General features: G+C 39.2%; 1 protein-coding gene across 1 annotated transcript in view; it reads right to left on the bottom strand.

Annotated features, from left to right (window-relative positions):
* LOC142090686 (protein spinster homolog 3-like) overlaps window positions 1-20,652 on the bottom strand; it is a 47,322-nt gene extending 26,670 nt beyond the window's left edge. Inside the window, exons 1-6 of the mRNA XM_075168985.1 lie at window positions 20,366-20,652; window positions 16,600-16,672; window positions 13,884-13,981; window positions 12,231-12,370; window positions 4,571-5,012; window positions 214-279 (exon numbers count right to left, since the gene is read on the bottom strand). Coding sequence (XP_075025086.1) covers window positions 214-279; window positions 4,571-4,778 — 274 coding nt within the window. The 5' untranslated portion in view covers window positions 4,779-5,012; window positions 12,231-12,370; window positions 13,884-13,981; window positions 16,600-16,672; window positions 20,366-20,652. The remainder of the gene's footprint in view (window positions 1-213; window positions 280-4,570; window positions 5,013-12,230; window positions 12,371-13,883; window positions 13,982-16,599; window positions 16,673-20,365) is intronic.
* Window positions 20,653-20,736: the final 84 nt, after the last annotated feature.

Here is a 20,736-nt window from a genome sequence, read left to right as displayed (position 1 = left end):
ACATTCTGTGGGATTTTTGAAGGACTCAACTCCAGTCTTCCCTGAACCAAAGACTTTCAGTTTTGCATTACAGCCAGCCTGCCCACAAGCGGAAGTGAGCAATACCACACACGAGTAGGAACTAGAAGAAATAAGTAACTAGACTGTGTTTTAGGAACAGACCACATAGATGCAAGGCAAAATAAACTATCTGAACTTAAGAGATTTTATTACCTGTGTGCAGCAGACCTGTATCCCCATCGCTAAGCTCGAAGTATTTCTGTATTTCTAACAGGATCCCTGCAAGAGAGACAAACACTGAATGACAGCAAAGTACCCTCCTCATTCCTTGTACTTCTATTCATTTGCCAACTCAAAGATTTATTTCAAGAACAGGGCTTGCAAGAACTGCAGCACTGCTTGCTAGTTTACATGTAAACCACTACTCTACCACAAGCACAGATACACAGAGAATTAAAAATTCTTATCACTATAAATAAAATTCATGATCTTCCACTATACAGGTCTTATGAGAGTCAGTTTACCCACTATTTCAATCACAACTGTTCTGTTTCTTTTGCACCATTAGTACATAAGCACATAAACAGTTTACAGTTCCAAGTTTAATGGACACAATGTGGAACAAAACAGTGGCAAAGTTTTGCAGGCAGGAGATTGCTATCTTCATACAGCTAATCCTAAAATTTTCTTAATGACCTGAAAATGTTACGATGAGTTGAAATTTCTTCTGTTAAGAATAACTGTTAATATTTTCAGTATATACCATATTCAAATTAGTGCATGTTGGATTTTTCAGGATGCAGATGGCTACAGTCTTCATTAGCCAATGGTGGCTAAATCCGCCCATAGCCAGGGAAATACTACTGTAATTCAGATCATGGTTCCAATCGTGTAATTCTATCCATATTTCCATGACAATTTTGCAGAGATCAGATGAGATACAGGTAACTGTGGATTTACAAATTAACATTTTTAGTGGTGACAATGACAGACAAACTCCACCAAAAGTGATCATTTCTATTAGTGATAAACAGCTGACAGAAATTCCATCTCCATTTCTAACCATTCAATAGCTGTGGAAAAAGGCTAGAAGAGTTGTCAAAAAGTGTGGAAGAAAGTCACACAAGCAACAATCTGAGGGAAGATCCATGGATCTGGCGCCTCATGGATGCATGAATGCTGTTGAGACAAAAAGGTCATTTTCATCTCTGCATCATGCCAAGGCTGCAAATCTACCATCTCACCTAATTTGCATTTCTGCATTATATTCCTGAAAAAAAAATTAAAATAGCAGAAGATACTGCTTTGAATAAGCATACCTTTACTCTGATATTGAAAGATATCAATTAAAAAAGAAATTTCTTCTCAGGCAGCTGTAATTTTGCCAAAATAGTCAAAATCAAAACATTATTAAGAGGATGAAGCCACTACTTAAGAGAACAAGTTCTGTGTGAATTGTCTGCTATGTTCACAGAAGCTGATCTGCAGCAGAAGGGAGCTCAGGGTGAGGTTAGCACGAGGTACCTATTCTGCTCCTGCAGTGTATTTTACGTGTTATGCCATTTACTATGCTGCATTCTTGAGCCAGCTAGTTTAAAGCTAAATCTGTGCTTTCCCACAGTCCCCGTGGCTGCAGCATAATGAGTCTCCTCACCATTTACTGATGTGACTTGAAGTCAGTGTAGATCAAGGTCTAGCCGAACAGCAGCACCAAAGGTTTTATAGCCGTTTCTCAATGACTCTTTAACATATTCCGCATTTAGGGTTTTCCTAATGGTCTCAGAAGTTAAAGTCAGTGACTTCATTCAGACATTTTGCATCATTAAAACAGGACAATCAATTGTATTTATTCTTTCTGGTATCAACACACAGAAATACTGTATTACAGGAACTTCAGTTTTAGACTAATAGAGTAGAACAAAACACAGCTAACACAAGACTTGAACGGAACCACAACTTCATCTCAAACTAACTTTAACACTGAGCACCATTAAAATGTTATCCCCTCCACATAACTGAACTAACTGGCCTGACCAGCTATTGGCAAATTACAAAGCATTGATCTGAACAGCTTGGAACAGGGTAACAATCAGAGGGGAAAAAGTCTGCATGAGGACCATTTTTAACAAACTGAAGACTCAATTCCAGCAGACAAGTAAGTGGAAGAGCTTGTTTTCTGTGTGAAGATTGATGCAAACTCTGTCAAAGCCTATGAGCAAAACTGCCCGGAAACCACAACTTCCTAACTGCCACCAGCTTACTTTTAAACAAATACTCAAGCTTCTACTTCTTCACTTTCCTGTTAACTTGTATTTAACAATGTGTTCATACATATGGACAGCCAAACTCAAAAGTACTGATGCAAGAATTCTGCAATGCAGCTGAATTCTAGCAGATGAACACTATATTGCTGTGGAATAAACTGCAATTTACAGATTTCCCCCATGGCCCAAAGGGTCACAGAGTTAACTACAAAGTGTTTTAGTCATATATTTATAGTTTAGTCATAAGTAGATGTTTGATATTATCCTCACCTCTGCTCTTGAATTCTTACGTGTCCCTGAAGGTACCTCACTCACAAGAAACTGGGCACGTTGACAAGTAGGCAAGCTTTACTTCACAGGCCTTCTTGAAAATTTTAAGCTCTTAGCATGTACAGGAGCCAAAGAATAGTTCAAAGCCTGGAATGAGCCAAATGACTGCTTGCACTTAATACTTCCAAGTGCATACCCTCCTAGCGTCCCAGTTCTTGCTTGAAGATATTTTCATCCTCTCCTGTCCCTTGCCCTTATCCAGGGAAAGTTACTTGACTATAGAACTCATACATTGAAGTTTTTCACTAACAGTCTTGCAGTATCATTCAGCATGCACTCCTACTTGTTTCCTTCCCTCTTATACGTGTGGTTAAGAAGTATTCAAAAGAAAAAAGCTTAAACCTAAACCCACTAGCCTCTCAATTTTTAAAGATACTGACCGAATGTCTTAAATTTCTGAATCATCTCAGTAGTAAAAATAATTAGTTTGTGTACTGTCACTAGATATTAATTCCAAATTTAACAATCCATCATTTGGGTTTTTTCCAAGGTTTTAAAATATTTATGATTTCCATGCCACTCAAAGAAGTAAGATATAGCAAGCTCACAACAAGTGTTTCCTCCTAATTTGTAAATCAGATCCCTGGAAGCATGGTAGACGCTTAGGAGTGATGCTAAACAGAAGAATTTACACAGGCCACAGTTTACATGGGAGAAGAAAGCATAGATTTCCCATTAGTTTGCTAGAAGCAATGCTTTGCTGTTCATGGCTAGGTAAAAAAAAAATTAAAAATCACATTTTGGAAGGAGGATATTATTTATTAGAAAACAAGTTGTAAATTTGGTAGTGTAGTCTAATCAAATAGTTAGCTTTTAGGTTACATTGACATTGTTTATCTTAGGGATTAGATGCGCCAAGGATGGTGAATCCCAGGAAGGCTCTGGGGAGAAATTAAACAAGACATTATTCAACCTTTCTAGGGAGTTAACTGGGCATGGCCTTGGGGAAGAAAAATAATGGAGTACCAAGATGAGCACTAAGAGAACAGAAGAAGAAACAACTACTTGAAGTACGGGTGAACTATCCTAATGAGCATAGTAAAAACCCCACCCACGGGCAGGAAAGCCCCCTACCCAACAAAGCCCTTCCCCACTGAATATGCGCAGTAAAAAGAAAGGACACTGTAACTTTAAGTGAAGACGCGGCATTGCAAGAATCAGTAGAAGTAAGGGTGATTAAGTGTAAATGTGAAAAGTACTGATAGCTGTTGCTCGGAATGTATAAAATGCTTACCGTGTGTTAACTAAGCTGTGCTTGATTTGTGGAAAATATCCACCCTGCACCCTGCGCAGAATAAAGCAATGTCTCCTCTCTAAACAGGCTTGTTTAGTGTGTTTTGAGGGCTTAAAATCGACAACAGTAGGTGATGCTTAAGGAAGTGGGTCTCCGTTCTCTTTACACAATCATGTTACAGTCTTCATTGCAGAAATCACACAATTTCCAACAGATCATGAGGAAGTTAAGCCTCCTCTAAACAAACTTGCACAAATATAACATAATTTTTGTACTTTCAAGGGGGGGGAATGGCGTCACTATTCTTCACATAAAGAAATGTCCTATCTAATCTACTAGATCCAAAGAAGGCCTGGTAAGCTGCTGTGTACAATAAACGGAAGCTTCTTAGTCAAATCTCTGTAGAATCTAGACACAAAAATAGACTCGTTGCTCTGTATGCTGAAGTCTGTTTATAAAAGACTGAGATTTAAAAATATGAATCTTAAGCATTTAACAGATGTGATTTTTATAAGCATTCTACTAACCGTTAATAACTAATACATCGTTTATTGGTCTTTCAAGATTTATACTTGGAAGTTTCATTAAGAGTATGACCAACAGGCTAAAGCAGATAAATGAGAAAGATTAAAAAGATATAAAGCATATCCTTACTTTAGAAAACATTTTGTAACTACAGAGTAAGTAGAGCTGTTGAGAACTTAAATTTCTTTTTCCTTGGAAGGAGAAAATAGGCTCTCACCTGGTACAAGGAACCAATCCATGAAATTTATTAAATTCGCATAGCACAGCACAGCACTTATCAGGTAATCTCTCTTTGCTGGACTGTTCCTTGACACAGACACGAATGGACCTTGTCCTACATGTGCTGCAGTAGCTCCATAATTCTGCTCCTCAGGAGGCGGCTGGGTCTGCAAGCCTGTGTTTTCATGTGCAGCAGGGTTTTGCATATTTCCCAGTGCAGAAAATCACCATAGATTATGAAGTGTTTCCTTAGTGCACCAAGCTGCAAGTCAATTTTGTGTTCGGGCTATGAGGAACTTCAATCCCCACGGTCATTTCCGGCAATGAAGCCCAGCCACTAAAAACTGAAATTAAATGTTCCTTGCAGTAGAAAGAACTTTACAAAGAGAGAAGCTGCAGTCCTGTGTTTCTGCAAAAGCAAAAGTGCTGAAGTGCTGTACCTTGAAGACAAGGAAGAGTAAACATAAACAAAAGCAAAATAATCCACTGTGCATCCAAGAAATAAAAGTGCTCAACTTTGCAATGATCTCACAGAAACTGCATATGCAAAATTAGTAATAATCTTTGCTAAGGTGTCAGTAAGTTGCCAGAGCTAAAAACAGCCTTTCTAGAGAAGAGAGGGAAAGAAAAAAAGGGAAGTTTGTTTGCTAGATCAGTTACTTATCTTTGCCTTGAGCCCTCCTTTACCACAGACTTCTTGTGCAACTCTGGACAAGTCATTTGCTTCCTCTGCACCTCAGATCTTTATTCCTGACACACTCACACACACCCCTGGCCTTTAAAATAGGGCTAACTAGCCTTGTCCCTGCCACCCGACCAATCACTTCCCCCTGTTACCACCAGGGCTTTGCACTGGCCAGATCTACCCGCAGAAAAAAATCCTTTCCAATTAGGTCCTGAGTTTTTAGGTCAAATCAGCAATTTAAGCAGAAGACTCATACTCCAGACTACTTGCTGGTTTTGTTTTTTTCAGGGGGGAAATACCAAAAACAAACAAACAAACAAACAAACAAACCCCCAAACAACCCAGAATGCTACAGCACGCAGAGAAATGGAGATGGAAACAAAAACAGTCTTCTTCATCCCTGCTGGAACTGTGCACGTTCCACAGGTCTGAATTGTGCAATAGGATTTCTTCCCCTTTCTCCCCCAAAAAGGGGTCTGAAAGGGGAAGAAAGAAGGGCACAGGAAGGCATTCTTGTTCTCTCAGGGTGTGTGGATACCTTTCTTCCCTGTCTTTCTTCTGGCCACTCAGATTTGAAGAAGTATTCTTACTCAATTCTTCTAGCATCAGTTTTCCTATTATATTAATTATTTTTTAAACACATAACTAGTCACATGTCTTTTGAGCCATTTTGTGGATTACCAACTTCAGAAGGTCATTTACTTTTTGCACCCTGTTAAGAAAGTTTAAAGTGAAAATTAACAGTAAACTGTAAGAGTTTAAGAGTGAGACAGCTAATTGGAATGAGTACTGATTATAGTTTATGACTCATGCATGAAAACCAGAGTCTATCGTTGTTTTTTTTAAAAACTGTGTGTTTCACACTTCAGACTAAACTGAAAAACGAAATAGCACCTAGTATTCTTGGCAACGTTGTAAAATCCAGACTCCTTTACTCCTGCGTGCTCAACACTGTAGTATTTCATTCTATCTTCATTTCATGAAGATCTAGTTCTTCATGAACCAGAAGGCATGTTTAATTTAATCATAGGTAAGTCTACATTAATTTTATTTCAAGAGGGGCCTTTTTTTTTTTGATTATATCTTAGCTCTCAACTTTCTCAGGGAGGATTTAGGTATAGATTATGGGCATCTCTCCCCACTCCTGCTCAAGGGAGCTCCACATGAGTCACCTTGTGTCTGAAAACATTTCAGAGTGTGTCAACTTACTATTAGGAAGCAATTTTTGCTCTATTCAATATTATCACCACTACCTTTTTCTCTACTACCGACTATAGAGCCTTCACTGAGTAAATGTCACATTATCTATGCATCCCACTGCTTTATTAAACCAATGAAGTCAAGAGTTGACATACTTGAGAGCAATAAAGAATCAGCACAACTTTGTAGAGATGAAAAACTTTATCTACATCCACAACCGTGGATACAAAAAAAAATGCAAAAAATATCAAAATTACGTTGAAGAATTACAGTTGGCTTTAAGGCGGGCAAGGTGAACGTCAGCTGCGCTCTACTTCACCCCACAGCAAGCCTGCAGATGCAGCGGCAGCGGAGGCTGCGGCGAGAGAGGCTGCTCCCCGCCGGCTCCCGGCAGCCGCTGCAGTGCCGCGCCGCGCCGCTAGGTGGCGCTCAAACACTGGCACCGGGCGGAGCCTCCCCCCGCCCCCGCACCGAACTGCTGTCCCCGAGCGGTGTTAACAACCCTTCGACCAAACAGCCCCTCCTGCGAACTATTTATTTACTTTAAAACAAAATAAAAAAGAAAACCCAACAAGAACAGGCGGAAATAGAGCCTAAACAGGGTGTTGGAGACTCAAACTGATGCATCTTGGCTGCTTGCGGCAGAGAGGTTCATTAGCAATAGGAAATGAAACAGTCCAAGTTGTGCCTTTTTTTTTTTCATCTTTGTTCTCTTCAAAAGCAAGGCAGTAGTGGATCTGGGCTCTATATCCTTTAGTACAAATATTTTCCATATTTGATGCCCAGCCACATCTCAGACCTTGTAAGGAAGGCCCCACAGGGCAGATCGTCAGGATTTAACTCTCACTCTGGATAGCTTAAATATCTCTTGATCCAAATGTATTTTGAGTTTCCAGGGCACATCCTATATTGCTCTCAACTCTTGACATCTACTGCTAGACTTGATGTTTATAGACAGTTAAAAGCAGGTTTTTAACTAATACTGTTATGGCAAAAACTCAGTTGTTCTTTCCTAAAATGGAATTTCCACATTCCACATTTTCCAAAGATAGAGTCAGTTTAAACAGAAAGTGTTCCTCACAAACACCAAACCACCAGTTCTAAACTCTTCTTAAACTTTTGATTCCCCTTTTGCCCTTCATTAAAGCTTCCAGATATCACTCCCACTTTATGCTTTTTCATGCTATACTAGCGGGCCATTCTTTTGTCTGCAGCACCAAGCTTGTGAGCCAGCTTGTCATGTGGGACCTCAATGCCGAATATACCGCAACTCTGCCACTGTGACTGGCACCAGACATCACCCTCCCTTCGCATCGTCCCCCTTCTCCCTTACCTCAGTGTCACAAGCCATACCCTTCCATCCACTCCGCTTTTCACTGCTGGGTACAAATCCGCAGTCGCTTCTAAAAGGCCCGCTGTGACCTAGCCTTACTCTGTCAGCTTTGATAGACATCATTCCTTGATAGATATTCTGCCTTTAACTGCCTGTTTGTCCTTTTCTCTGATTACGATTTTCATGTTCACAAAGACAACGCCATGCCAAAAAATTCCTGCAAAACTTTGTGACGAACCACTTTTGCTGTGTGGGCTACAGAATGCCACTATACAATACAAGTCAACTTTTGTTAGGCAAGATTACAGCTCATTTCTTTATAGCAAAATTTTTTTTTTGCCTTATTTGTTCATTTCTGTCAGTCAGGATATGGACTGATTGTCTTGGAACAAAGTGCAGTGTTTGCCTACATAGCTCACACTAGGGGTGCCAGGTGCCAATGCAATATAAAAAGTAGCTTTTTATCCCTATCATACTCCCTTCACCAGCTCTGTTCTCTTGATGGTTCATTTAAGCATGAGATCTCATAGCTGTGTCATACAAGAAGTCACCAGCAGTTAAATCCTTCTATGGTAGCAGCAAGTCAGAACCTGTTTATTCTAGGCATTTGGCACGAGTCCACACACACACAGCAACATATTTTCTTACACCATTCTGAATCTGGCTGTGGTACCAAAAGTTGTTTTGACGGCTGAACCTGACAAATGCAACTGAGACCCCCCAGACGAACACGCACATTTGGTGGTAGCTAGAACTGGTTGGCTGATACTCGGCAGGCCAAGCCACGGGAGTTTTATGCACTTAGGAAGCTGCCTTGTTTCAACCAGAGCATTCAAAGACGTTCTCCTGGGCTATTACTCATCTAGAGTGTCCTGTCTGTCTAGGCATCCACTCAGCATCTGGGCAGCAGTCCTGCTGGGTCTTCACTCTGCGCTACGTGCACCGCCTGAGAGACTGAGGAGCTACCCTTACTTGGCCACAACCCTCCCCTATGCTGCCATTCTTATGAGCAAGAAACCAGCCAGCGGCGTGGGTAGGAGGCAGCTGATGAAGAGATGCCTTGCGCGCTCAAAGGCAGGGCAACGTTAACCCACTAAGACTCGCAGAAGCAGCATGCGTTAACACCGCTGGTGTATTCCTGTCAGTTTAATTAAACCCAGATGAGCTGCCAGTAAACGTGCCATGCCTGCAATCCAGACAGGACTGTTTACAGACAACTGATGTGAGAGCTTCCAGTTTTCCCTGAAAGGATTTCCAAGTATTTACTACAAAATGCCTTTGAATGTATTCATTTATCCAAATACCCTTTAATGGTGGATGCTGCCGCATCCATGGACAGCTTTGCAGGTTTTGCCAGAGCTTTCCCAGAAAGCTACATCAGAAGGGGCATTAATAGTGAACCAAGATGTTAGAAAGATATAAATTGAAAAATATTTTATTATCCTGATTAACTTGAAATCATTTCTATACATGTAACAAAAAGAAGCCTATTAACCCACTGAATAGCAAATAGCAACAAAGTCTATGAAAGAATTGAATACAGAAATAATATTAATTGTTGACTAGATCTACCAGTACTGATTTTAGGAAGAAAGTAGTAAGCTGCTTTTGGTATCTTACTTCTCTCATGTATCACCCAGACAGAGAACATAAAGTAGCCAAAAGAAAACACATGCTTGTTTATATTTGCAAGCATATGTGGGAATGATCTGCATTTTGAGATGTACATATTTTAAACCTATTGTGATGGAAGCAAATTCATAAATCATGAGATTCTGCAAATAATTGAAATATGGATTTCTGCAAGACTGAGTAATTTTAGTGCCTGACAAGATCAGAAAAATGAAATTCAACATAATTCTGGTAGGCAGACAGCTTAATAAATGCATGCCTGGATCCACCTGAAATATTCCACTCCAAGGAGATTCAAAGACAACGATAATGACTACAAAAGAGCTGCAGAATGACAGAGAGTTAGGTAAAAGGCTGTGGTTTTTTTAAGGCTTGTCACTGTAGTCTCTATTAGAACCAAAGCTGGGCAATAAATCACTTTCAGTTTTGAACCCAGTCTGCAATGATAAAACACAAAGACAAACTTGGACCTCGACATTAAGATCCAGGTTGTATGTCTGGAGGGATGGCGGTTTGACCAACAGTTTAAACCAAACAGTGACAGACCTGACACGAGAGCAAGTTGCTCAAGTAATGTAATCATGCGTAAAATGTAGTATGATTTTCAGTTTCAGATACATTATAGAATCAATAGTCTATCCTGTTCTTGTAAAAGACCATATTGCAAAACTCCAGGGATGACTCATCTACTAACGTGTATATTTTTCTTTGCCAAATTGTTATTCCCTTGGGATATACAGCCCGCACTAGCCGGAAGGGAGGGAACCTGAGTGCTCTCCTTCGATGGAAGCTTGAGAAATTCTGCACCTGTAGTTTGTTGAATCTGCCGTATCTCAGTGTATTGCTCGTGGCCACATTTAGTCATGATTAACATTCAGGTAGCAACTGCTAATGAGTTAAAATACTGTTATGAAATACCTAGTATTTTATAGTAAAATTTAGTAGCTTAATCAAGACTAGATTGCCAACAGTTTTTCTTCAGACCTTTGCAGAACTAACAGTGTGAGCCATTACTCAGTTCGCGTGCCTTTTGCTTTTGCATGCATCTTGTGGAAAAAATATGTAGCAAGGGACTGAACCATCCAGACTAACACTCTCTGAGGCCAGGACACTTTATTAGCAGTCTTCTGTTACCAAAAAAACTTCAACAAAATCAGCTGGACCACCTGTTTCACTATACACTTAATTGGAAAATATCTGCTTGGGAGATTCTCATTCTGTGAGTTTCAATAAATGCTATATTTTTAGGTACCGCATCCTTTTTACCTCTTCTGCCTGAATTTCCTTTTAAAATGCTTTCTTTCACATTGCCTGGGTAATAGCACAAAACACAGTGTGGATCCAGCGTAAGCATACTTTAGCCTTATGATAGCAGCTAATAAAATTTACACACTCTATACTGTAAAATCCACTTTTTTCATTATTACTGACAAATAAGCTATATATAACTTTAAACTTCCTGGAATGCAGATCATGCTTTTGGTTGGGCAGGGAGGCTAGTTCAGACTCTTCTCCTACATCTTTTTGATTAGGAAACAAACTGCAACTTCATGAAAAATTTCTTTTCTTTCTCTTTCTTTCTAACTCATTTCACAGGTAACATTCTTCTCGGTTGTATCCATATAATTCTGCCTCAAAAGGTATAGCAGAAGAAATTACAGTTCCATAATCACAAAGCAATAAAAAATGAACACACTACAATTCTATTAACTGTTCCCTCCTTCTTCTCTGGAAAAAAAAAATTTAAAAAGAAAAAACCTTCTTTACAAGTGAGAACATTTTGCATTAACATCAGACAAAGGAGGAAGCTGCACATCACTGGAACAGAGCTTCCTCTTCTAGCTGAGATTTATTCAAGCACAGAACAGCACATGGAGGTCCAGAGAAGTGAGGCATTATAGTTACTATGCACCAAAGATACTATTTTGCTAACCAATTTAACTGCTTTTGCCTTTACCATTTTTTTAGCTCAAGCTCACTTTTACTGGTGTACCTGATAACTGGATTTCTTGCATTTTAGGATTTTGGATGCTTCTGCCACAATTATAGCAGAAAAGGACTGTGAAATCTGCATGGATTTGGGAAGAAAACTATGGAATTAAATGTCTGTTTAATCTATGTTTTGACCTTTCTACCACAGTGAAACATTCATCCCCAAAAAAACCATTAGTTGACCACTGCAGTCTTGACTTCTATACACCAGAGCCCTCTTAATTAAGACGACAGCATAACAGATGAGACATTTATTATGAGTAATGACAAACAAACAAGCATTGACAGAACAAAAATGGGGGCCTTTCCCTATGAGGCCTTTTTCTTCCTAGCCTTGCTACCTCCAGACTGAAAGAGAAGACTATTCTGCAAGTGAACACAGTATTTTAACCACTACAGAGAATGTTAAGGTTAGGGTTAACTAAAAACTTGAATAAACATAGATTTAAATTAAGAATAATGTAATTTAGTATTGAGAATGTCTTTACTTCCCAGAAGAGCATCCTGCACAAACAAAATCTACTGTCACTCTCAATGCTTCCAGTAAGGCAAAGTGCAAACTGTATTCACCCTTTTGGTAAAGGTAAGTACATGAACTCCCTATAGCCATGCATAAATGTTAGCACTGGGAAACAAATTCTGCCAGCAACCAGAGAAAACTTTTGTCATTACAAAGCTCTTAGTTATACTAACACCAGGATGCTGATGTTTATGACAGTTATTGTGCAAATATTTGGAAGCACTTAAAGTTATGAAGCAATTTAGATAGGAAATTGGGATTAAAACATATCTATACTATCACTGATAGGTACCCACCTTAGGCAGAGGGTAGCTTCCACTCCAACAACAAGAGAACAAATGCAGAAAGTGGCCAGAGTCACTTTTTTCCTGGGCATCTTCTGTTCAATTTTAATCAGCTAGTGATAAAGAAGTAAAAGCCTTGGCCAGTCAAACGTCTGCTTTTAATGAAACAAACCCAAAAAATCCATGAACATGGAGGAAAAAAAAAGTAAAAAAAAAATGGGAAGGATAGTCTATCATCAGTTATATTGGTAATCTGGGAGACGAAGAGATGGGAAGAATTCCCTGCTCTGCTACCAATTTCCTTTGGTAAAGCAAAGGGACCTCAAGTCCCTACCTCTAAAGCAAATGGTACCATCGATACTTAAAAGGGAGAAAGAAAACAATAAACATTAAAACTTTGAAACACTTACACAGTTCTCCTTAACATCTGATTTTTGTTAATTAATGCACAAGATGTTTTCAGGCTTCAGCACTTGGTTCTTCAGGCTCTGTTTTGCATACACTATTCTTTACAAAATTTGCAACCACAGCAGTAAAATCATGATATGAATAATTTGTATTTATTAATTACTTAGCAATACTAAACTAAAAAGTAGACATATTCATATCTTACACTTCTATTCTATCTATTCGTTCCATTCATAATCATCTTCCATCCACTCTTTATACTTCCAGTAATTTTACCTGGTCTGAAGATGGTTGGTCTCAAAAGGTCTTCCATATAAAATTAAAAGGTATATGAACAAAATCTGGCCTTTCTTTCTTGCCTAGAATCATGCTGGCATATGCACACTTTACAGGCTTTTGATACAGCATAATAATACAGAATCTCAGGCTGCTAATAAAAGAATTTTATTCTCATGACTTTAGTAGCTGCTTTCGCTTAAGGCAAGTTCAGCACCAGTGAAAGAACGATTATCTCTTCATTCTTACGGGCCAGCAACCAGCAAAGTCTATACTTCAAAGTAGCTCTTCAGATGCTTTTCATTAATAGTTGATATTTTGTTTTTAATCATGTTTCCTTGTTATGTAACACTGTTGTCTTAAGCTAAAATTAACACAGAGCAGAAAGTAATACTCACATAATGCCACTACTCTTATCAATAAGGGCATTAATATCAACTTCAGCTGGTATATTTACTTGAAAAAAAGTGTTACGACAATTTATAATTGTGAATCCCTAAGTTAAATGAAGCCGAGAAGAACATTTGTTTTCAAGTCTGTAACAGTTGCAGGAGTTTAACTAGCTTCATCAGTGTCACGGAAGAACTGCAGTCACTCAATTTTCTAAACTGTAAATAAAAGATTTTCTTTACCGCACAACAAGGCTTATGTCAATAGAATGTTTTCTGACTCAGTTCATTAAGATGCTTCCTTAAGAAAGAATTAAAAAGTACAGAATAAGGACGGTGTAAGTCAGAAAAGTGATTAATCTGTTCAAAAAAGCCAAATATAACTCAAGTCACCTGTGTTTTCACTGCCTCCATTCCCCCTCCCCCCTTTTCTCCTCCTCCGAGAAGTTCATAGTGTAGTCCTAACAGAAAAACAAACCAGTCATACGCAGCAAGAAATTAAGATCAGAAAAATCCAGCACTGTAGCAAGATCGCAGCAAGAAGTTACCAGACTCCACAGGTCAGAGGCATTCATCCCTTTTGGCCGCTCACCTGTCTCCAGCAACAGGCCTGCTTGGTATTTCCTTGTTGGCTTCAAAGCCCAGTTTTTCCTTGGGCTTTTGTAGATATTAAATTCAATGCTAGAGTACCTATGTGTATTATAAGAATTACGGTAGTATAATTTTCCAGTAGAGGCAAATATTGTGTTATATGATAACACTACAGCCCATATATGTCTGTAGTTACACTGTCTTAACCTATTTTGCTTCCCATATGGGACTAATCCTCATCTATTGTATAACTGCATTCATATTAAGGGATTTGGCACTTGAACCATACCAGTATAGGTCATGTTGCTTATGTTCATGTACAGCCCTTGTACAGGTTACAATTATATACATTGCTCCGTTAAACTCTATGGCAATTTGCTACGAAATACCTACCCATCATGCATAGATATTTTCTTCCTTTTTGTGCACTGTACTAATTTTGTACTAGCAAAGGCGCTAGAACACGTCACATACAAATATAAGTATATCTCAAAGAACGGCAAGTTTACTGTTCTAGACAATTCCAGGAAAAAATTAACTTTGTTGCAGAGTACTTTATATACCTCCTAACCAACAATTATCAGCCACAATTTGTGGTATCAACTATGGTATCAACTATGATACATTTTGCAAAATGTGAGCAAAAGCAAAGAACTTACCAGTTTAAAAGGTGAAACAATTTTAAAGTGTCATTCTTTATTTTAAACCAAGTATGTTTGTCCTTTTGAAAACAGCCCTATTTAAAATAAAATGTGAAATAAGGGCAGCCTACACTGCAGTGAAATCTAGAATCACTACGTACAAAATATACAAGCAGTCCAGGCTTGCTGCAATAATTTCAGAGAAAGTCAAAACACCAAACTGGTGGGTGTTACTGAGTAAGTGGCTAGAAATAGCATGTTGAGTGCTGAACCAGCTTTTTACAACACTAGCTTCATCTGCAGGTGCAGAAAGAAAGTGAATTCTTCATTTCAGTTTATTCAACAAGTTCAGTTTGATTACTGGTTCATTCAGAGATGAGAACTAAACTGGAATTTGAAAAAGGAAGCTTGTTTTTCCCTTTTCCAAACTATGAGCAAAATCAAGATGCAGGGTGATTAGTTCTAACTTGGGGGAGGATAAGATCTGGTAGTATTAATATCTTGGAAGTTGGGGGAGCTAAAAACAAATTTTGATCTCTCATTAATGACTCCTTTGTGTATTTTAACTGAATCCCATCTAAATGTAACTTAACAGAAATAATCAGTTAAAAGCTCACAGTGTCTAATAAATGAAAGATCTCAAATAGTACTTAATGACTTAAAAAAACAAAATCAAAAGTTTGTATAGATATATGTTGACATATCTTAAATCAATGACTACTCCTGTCCTCCTGACTGACAAAAAGTAACGTCCTGCCAAGCACAAGGAACCTGCTTTTATTTAAGAAAAGATTTAAAAATTATAAATGTAAAATAAGATTAAAATAAATCATGTCAATTAAGATTTCCTGCTTGCCATTTTAAATCATGAATCAATAATTTAAATCTCCGGTTTAAGCCAACAATATAAAAAGAAAGTAGTGAAAACACTATTTTAACTTCTGGCATCAAATTTATATACAAATAACCATTCTCAAACATATGTCCTTGTTTTCTTCCAGTAAGAATACTGATTTTTATTTTCTTCCAGTAACATTTCAGAAAAGGCAAATCAATTACTACCTGCCTCATATTTCACATCCTTGTATTTGTTCCAAGGATTGAAAACTGACACAGCGGTGGATCTCATGACTGCTTTCCATCAGGTATATTAAACTGATTGTCAATGAGGTCAGGCTTTGCAGGTAGCAAGGCAAAAATTTCTCACACTCAGCTCCTTAGAAAAATGAGCTAGAAAATTGCAATTTTCATTTTAGTTTAACCCTTCCCATAACTATTTTGGCATTCAAGCCAGTCTTTCATCATTACTTTAAATTCTGCTGCTTTCGTTTGCTGTCTTATTTTGAAGTCAACTGTTTCTCACTAATATGAGGGAAGAAATCCAATGTATTCTGAAGAAATTATGTCCATGTTGTGTAAAGTGAACACCTCTCAGGTGGGCATTTTACCCTGATCCTAACATTAATGACTAGGCAAAATCTCCCAGCTGAGAATGCTATCTGTTTAAGTAATAGTTTAAGCTTATACAAATAAAGTTTAGAACAAGGTCATTCTGGTTTACCAAGGTCTTAAACAGCACCTTCCTGCCAAAAGTCTGAGTCAACACCTCCATAAGAATCCATAAGGATTTCGTTCAATTCCAGAGACTGTTTTACCATGACCATTCCTGTCAAGGTTGATTCATACCAGAAATCTTACCCAAAAGTCACGTCAAAACACTTTGTTTAGGTGTCGCCCTTCAGTGAACAACTTTGTCTACATCCACATACCTTCTCCCTGGCTCAAGCAATCATTTTCCACGCTTCATGCCACAACCGAAACCTTTATCTGTGGTCAGTGACCTAGGTGGAATACTGCTGGATTTATGAAGGAATGACAGACAGACACATGGTGAGGTTTGAACATTAAAGCCATTGTGGTTTCATGTATCAGGGAATGGAAGTCAGGACCAGCTCCTATTTCTGGCTCCAGTACAGGCTTGCTCTGGCATCTTGGGCAAGACATTTTAGCACCATGGACTGCCACACATGTCCATCCTAACTATTTGGAGTCTTACGGAAGAATGGAGATTCTTACCTCTACAGGAGATCATCAAGGATTAGTGTTAACCCAGCAGGACTCTGATCTTAGTTGGAGAGTCTCAGCATTGCTACAATACAAGCAGATATAAACATTTTCATCCTACTTGCATGGAGGTATGTTCTGAAGAGATGTGTTGTAGCAGCTGCAGCAATTCCCGTACCAGGTTTCTCTGTTTGCCGTGCTACTGATTCACTGGTCCATTTTTTCCAGGAAACCCCCCTTCTTCACACCCCCAACCCCACTTCCCAGTGAAACATGAGCCCAACAGCATTTGAGTAACAGTTAAACTTTTGAACTTGTTATGTAGGAGTAGCCTTGAACTTACGCAAAATACTTCTGACCAGACTGATGTGTTCAGCCCAGGTTTAGTCCTCTACTTACAGGTCACACCTAATTGGAAACAAAACAGCTTTTAGTCCTTGTTACGCTCTTATTTAAGCCAGCAGGGAGCTATGAAAAGAAGACAAAATATAGTGAATTGCTGTCTCCTTTTTCCCAAATTTTCTCTTAACAAGGAATTTTCAGAGCACTGCCTGTATGATACACATCCGTGGTAGTAGCCAGATGTTACCTTTGCATACAATATATGAAGAAGTAAATTGGATTTTACTACTCACAAGCAAACTCAATCAAGGCTCATTCAAAGAGAGACTCCGTAGAGCAAACTACTTATGTATCAGTGAATGCATGGCAAAAACAAGTCTAAGGGGGTGACCAGTACAGTACAGCTGAGCAAACTGATACTTTTTCCTGTGACAATTTTGATCCAGAATATAAGCCCTTAAAAATACTTAGCCTTTACTGTTAAGAAAACAACTTGTTTGCTAGATATAAACTGCAAGAAACTCAAGCCTGAAGACATTATAATGGATGTATAAATGGTCCCTGTTTGCCTAACAGGAACTTTTTTTAAGCCTAAAAACTGATACCTCGCATTGCTACCATTTAAAATGTCTCTTCACTGACTCCAGCTTGTAAAATTAGATGAACACTGCAGAACATGTTACAGGGAGCTATGTCTATCTTACCATCAGCTTTTTGTTTTTGCCAAGAAGCTGAAGTAGGGGAGCAGATGTTGCTAACTGTGAATCCAGCTGGAAGACTCTCTACTGAACAGAAACTATCTACTAGTGTAATCTGTGATTTGTGTCGTGAATGAGGAATTGGGGGAGAAAGTCAAACGAAAGACATCATATTCAAGCAAAGTAAGATGTTGAATGTGAAACCTTGATCCTTTTTAAGGTGACAGAAAAACTTCCAGGATTTCCTATTCTAGCCACAAGATGAACGATTATGATAATATACCCTTGCCAAGGGAAAAGATTAATGCAGTGAGGACCACAGCAAATGGCTGTAAGATCTGAACAGTCATTATACAAGAAATGGTCTCAGGAAAAAGAAAGTAATCTAAATTCTTATTGCCCTTCCATTTAATGCAGAGATGGGAGAGACAGTTGCAGAGAGGCTGCATGCCAAAGACAGTAAAACAAATTTAAGAGAACAATCTCTCCTATCTTGAGATCTTTTCCTCAAATGTACTGCATGTTGCCTGAGCAAACAGTCGGATAAGGTGTTTGTGCATAGGGAGTAGAAAAATAGATAGAAAATAGATATTGACAGAACAGAAGATCACTTAATCTAGCCAGGGAAAGGCTTTTATCTCTTTTCAGATAGCCTGTTGTGTTTAAGGACAGGCAACATGAACTGTGAGCCAACAGAGTTCCAGCTCTGCTGTGGCATGACGGCTTCATTTTGATGACAGGATTCCACAGAGTCTTTATTGCTGTAAGGAAACACTAAACTGGTTTATGTCTCAGTCACACACCTGCCCTCACCAGCAGTAGCCATGTTCTACATTTTGCAGCTGCACACAAGGTGATTTGACAGAGCAAGGTTAGAGTACTTTAAGTTGCCAATGATTCCTATAATGAAACACACATTACTTTTATAAACTAGGGTTTAATCTGCTGCCAGAATAGAGGAATCCAGGTCATCTGTGCCAGCTTAAACCATATCCTTTCTCTCCCAACCCACAGCCTCCTATGTTCCTTACAAGGAACATCATACACAAGCCATAGGAGACCGTAGAAAACTTCCCTTCTTAAGTAAGATGACTGCCAGCGAGTGACCTAACGGTGAACAATTCAGGATGATTTTGATTAATAGAATGTAATAGAAATAGAGTTGTTTCATATAACCTCTCAGTCTTCAATGCTGTAGTTAGGTCCTCTATTAATAGAACTGTCAGAAATGTGTATTCATGCCTGAATTGACATCAGGTACAGAAAGTTGAGTGAGTGAATTTAGAGCTGGCTTAACTGACATTGTGAACAAAGCCTACCTTTTATTCCTGAAAGAGAAATACCATCCACAATAGTGTCACTTCCCATCAACACGCCTGAATTCCAATCTGGGTGACTGTCTCTTAGCATAATAAGTTTACAAAATGCACTTGCACATGATAGCCTTTATGTTTAAATGGATAGATTGTTTTTTAGGATTGAATGAACCTGACTGAAGCAATACAAAATACAAATACAGAATACATTTAGGAATTAGAGTCAACCTACAAAGGAGAAGGACTTTCACAAAGACTTTCTTTGGCTAAGAACACCATTTATGAAATGAATTTCAGTAATAGTAGCATACACTGTGGGATGTCTTGTATCATCCTAGTTTAATCATTGAAGAGGACACAGATTTAATCAGAACTGCAAGAATATCTGGGAGTAGTGTTCTGATTAATTGTACTAGCACAGTAGTGAAACTCTCAGACTATACTAGGCCTTCCAAATTGCAGCGTGGGAAATGACTTTAGCATTGCCAACTAAAAACATCTCTCTTATAGGCTAGTCCTCTTTCCTTCATTGCAAGCCAAGTTTGGTGTTAACAAACAAAATAAACCCCTTGCAGTATAAAAAATAAAGAGAGCTGTTTTTCTAAAGGATTTGAACGTTTTGGCAAACCGATACAGTATAAATCCCTGTGTAGTAACTTCTTTCTGCAATAGGGCAGGGAATTTCCTACTTTCTGTCACTGGTCATAATGGTTCATCCAATTAGCCAGAAACCGCATTTCCTTGAGAATTAAAATGTAAACTCAGAGAATCCAATAGGATGTTCAAAACCTATGGCAGAGGAGCAGAGCAGCCCATACCTTTTATTTTAGAGTCTCACACACCTGTTTATCACAGTATATTTTTCACAGTCAACACATGAATATACAGACAATTTGTATTTTTGTCAGTCCTTCCCTGGCCATTTACTTAATTCCTTGGGATAAACTACCCTAATTTTTAGCTCTTCCTCTCAGCAGTGCCTGTCCTCAGACTTGCAGTCACCTTCCAAAAGCTCCTTTTCTGAAGGCTTTTGCTGGACATCCAAAATCAAGCCTACGTCCTTCAGGGATAAACCAACGCAGGAGAGCCCCTTTGCCTCACAAGCACAACAAGGGGTTTGACTTAAGCCTTTTATACCTCTTTCTCTTTCCTGGGCACATCTTCAGCACAGCAGCACACTCCCCCTCAAACAAGCATCCCCATCACACCCACAGACAAAAATCTCCTACATTTTGCAGCAATCCTGCATGAGCAACTTCCATCCTGCAGCTGCTAACTCTTTTTAGCCTGTTCTTTTTAGCTGCTCTTTTTAGCCGCTCTTTTTAGCCCTTCGTCAAAAACTCATGTATTTTACTGGATTGGGGTGATAGCTGCAGTCTAACGGCAAGCAGGGCTTTGAGGAGGGACAAAATGCCGAGATACCTTTTGTTACTTTCTGTCCTGTACCTGAGAATAGCTCTGTGCAGTGTGGTAACTGAGGGAAGACGTGCCTCTCACAGGGAGCAGCCAGCTGTCCCTCAGGAGAAGCCCCTCTGCCCTCAGTGAGGTGCCAAGCAGAGGAAGCCAGGAAAGCAGCCCGCAGCACAACCACCGTGCTGTGCAGGGACGGCGCGTTACGCCCCTCCTGAGGAAAGTCCTCCTCAGCAGTGGCTCTCTCCCTCCCTCCTTGCAGGCTAGGGCTTTAAAAGGGGGGGGGGGGGGGAAGGACCTTCTCAACATGGCGGACGAAGGACAGCTCGCCCCGCCTCCCCGCCCCACATCCCCTCTCAAGATGGCGGCGCGGAAGGGCCGGC

Source organism: Calonectris borealis, chromosome 19, assembly GCF_964195595.1.
Source record: "Calonectris borealis chromosome 19, bCalBor7.hap1.2, whole genome shotgun sequence".
In the NCBI taxonomy this organism is placed as follows: Eukaryota; Metazoa; Chordata; class Aves; order Procellariiformes; family Procellariidae; genus Calonectris; species Calonectris borealis.
This window is presented reverse-complemented; position numbering and strand designations above follow the sequence as displayed.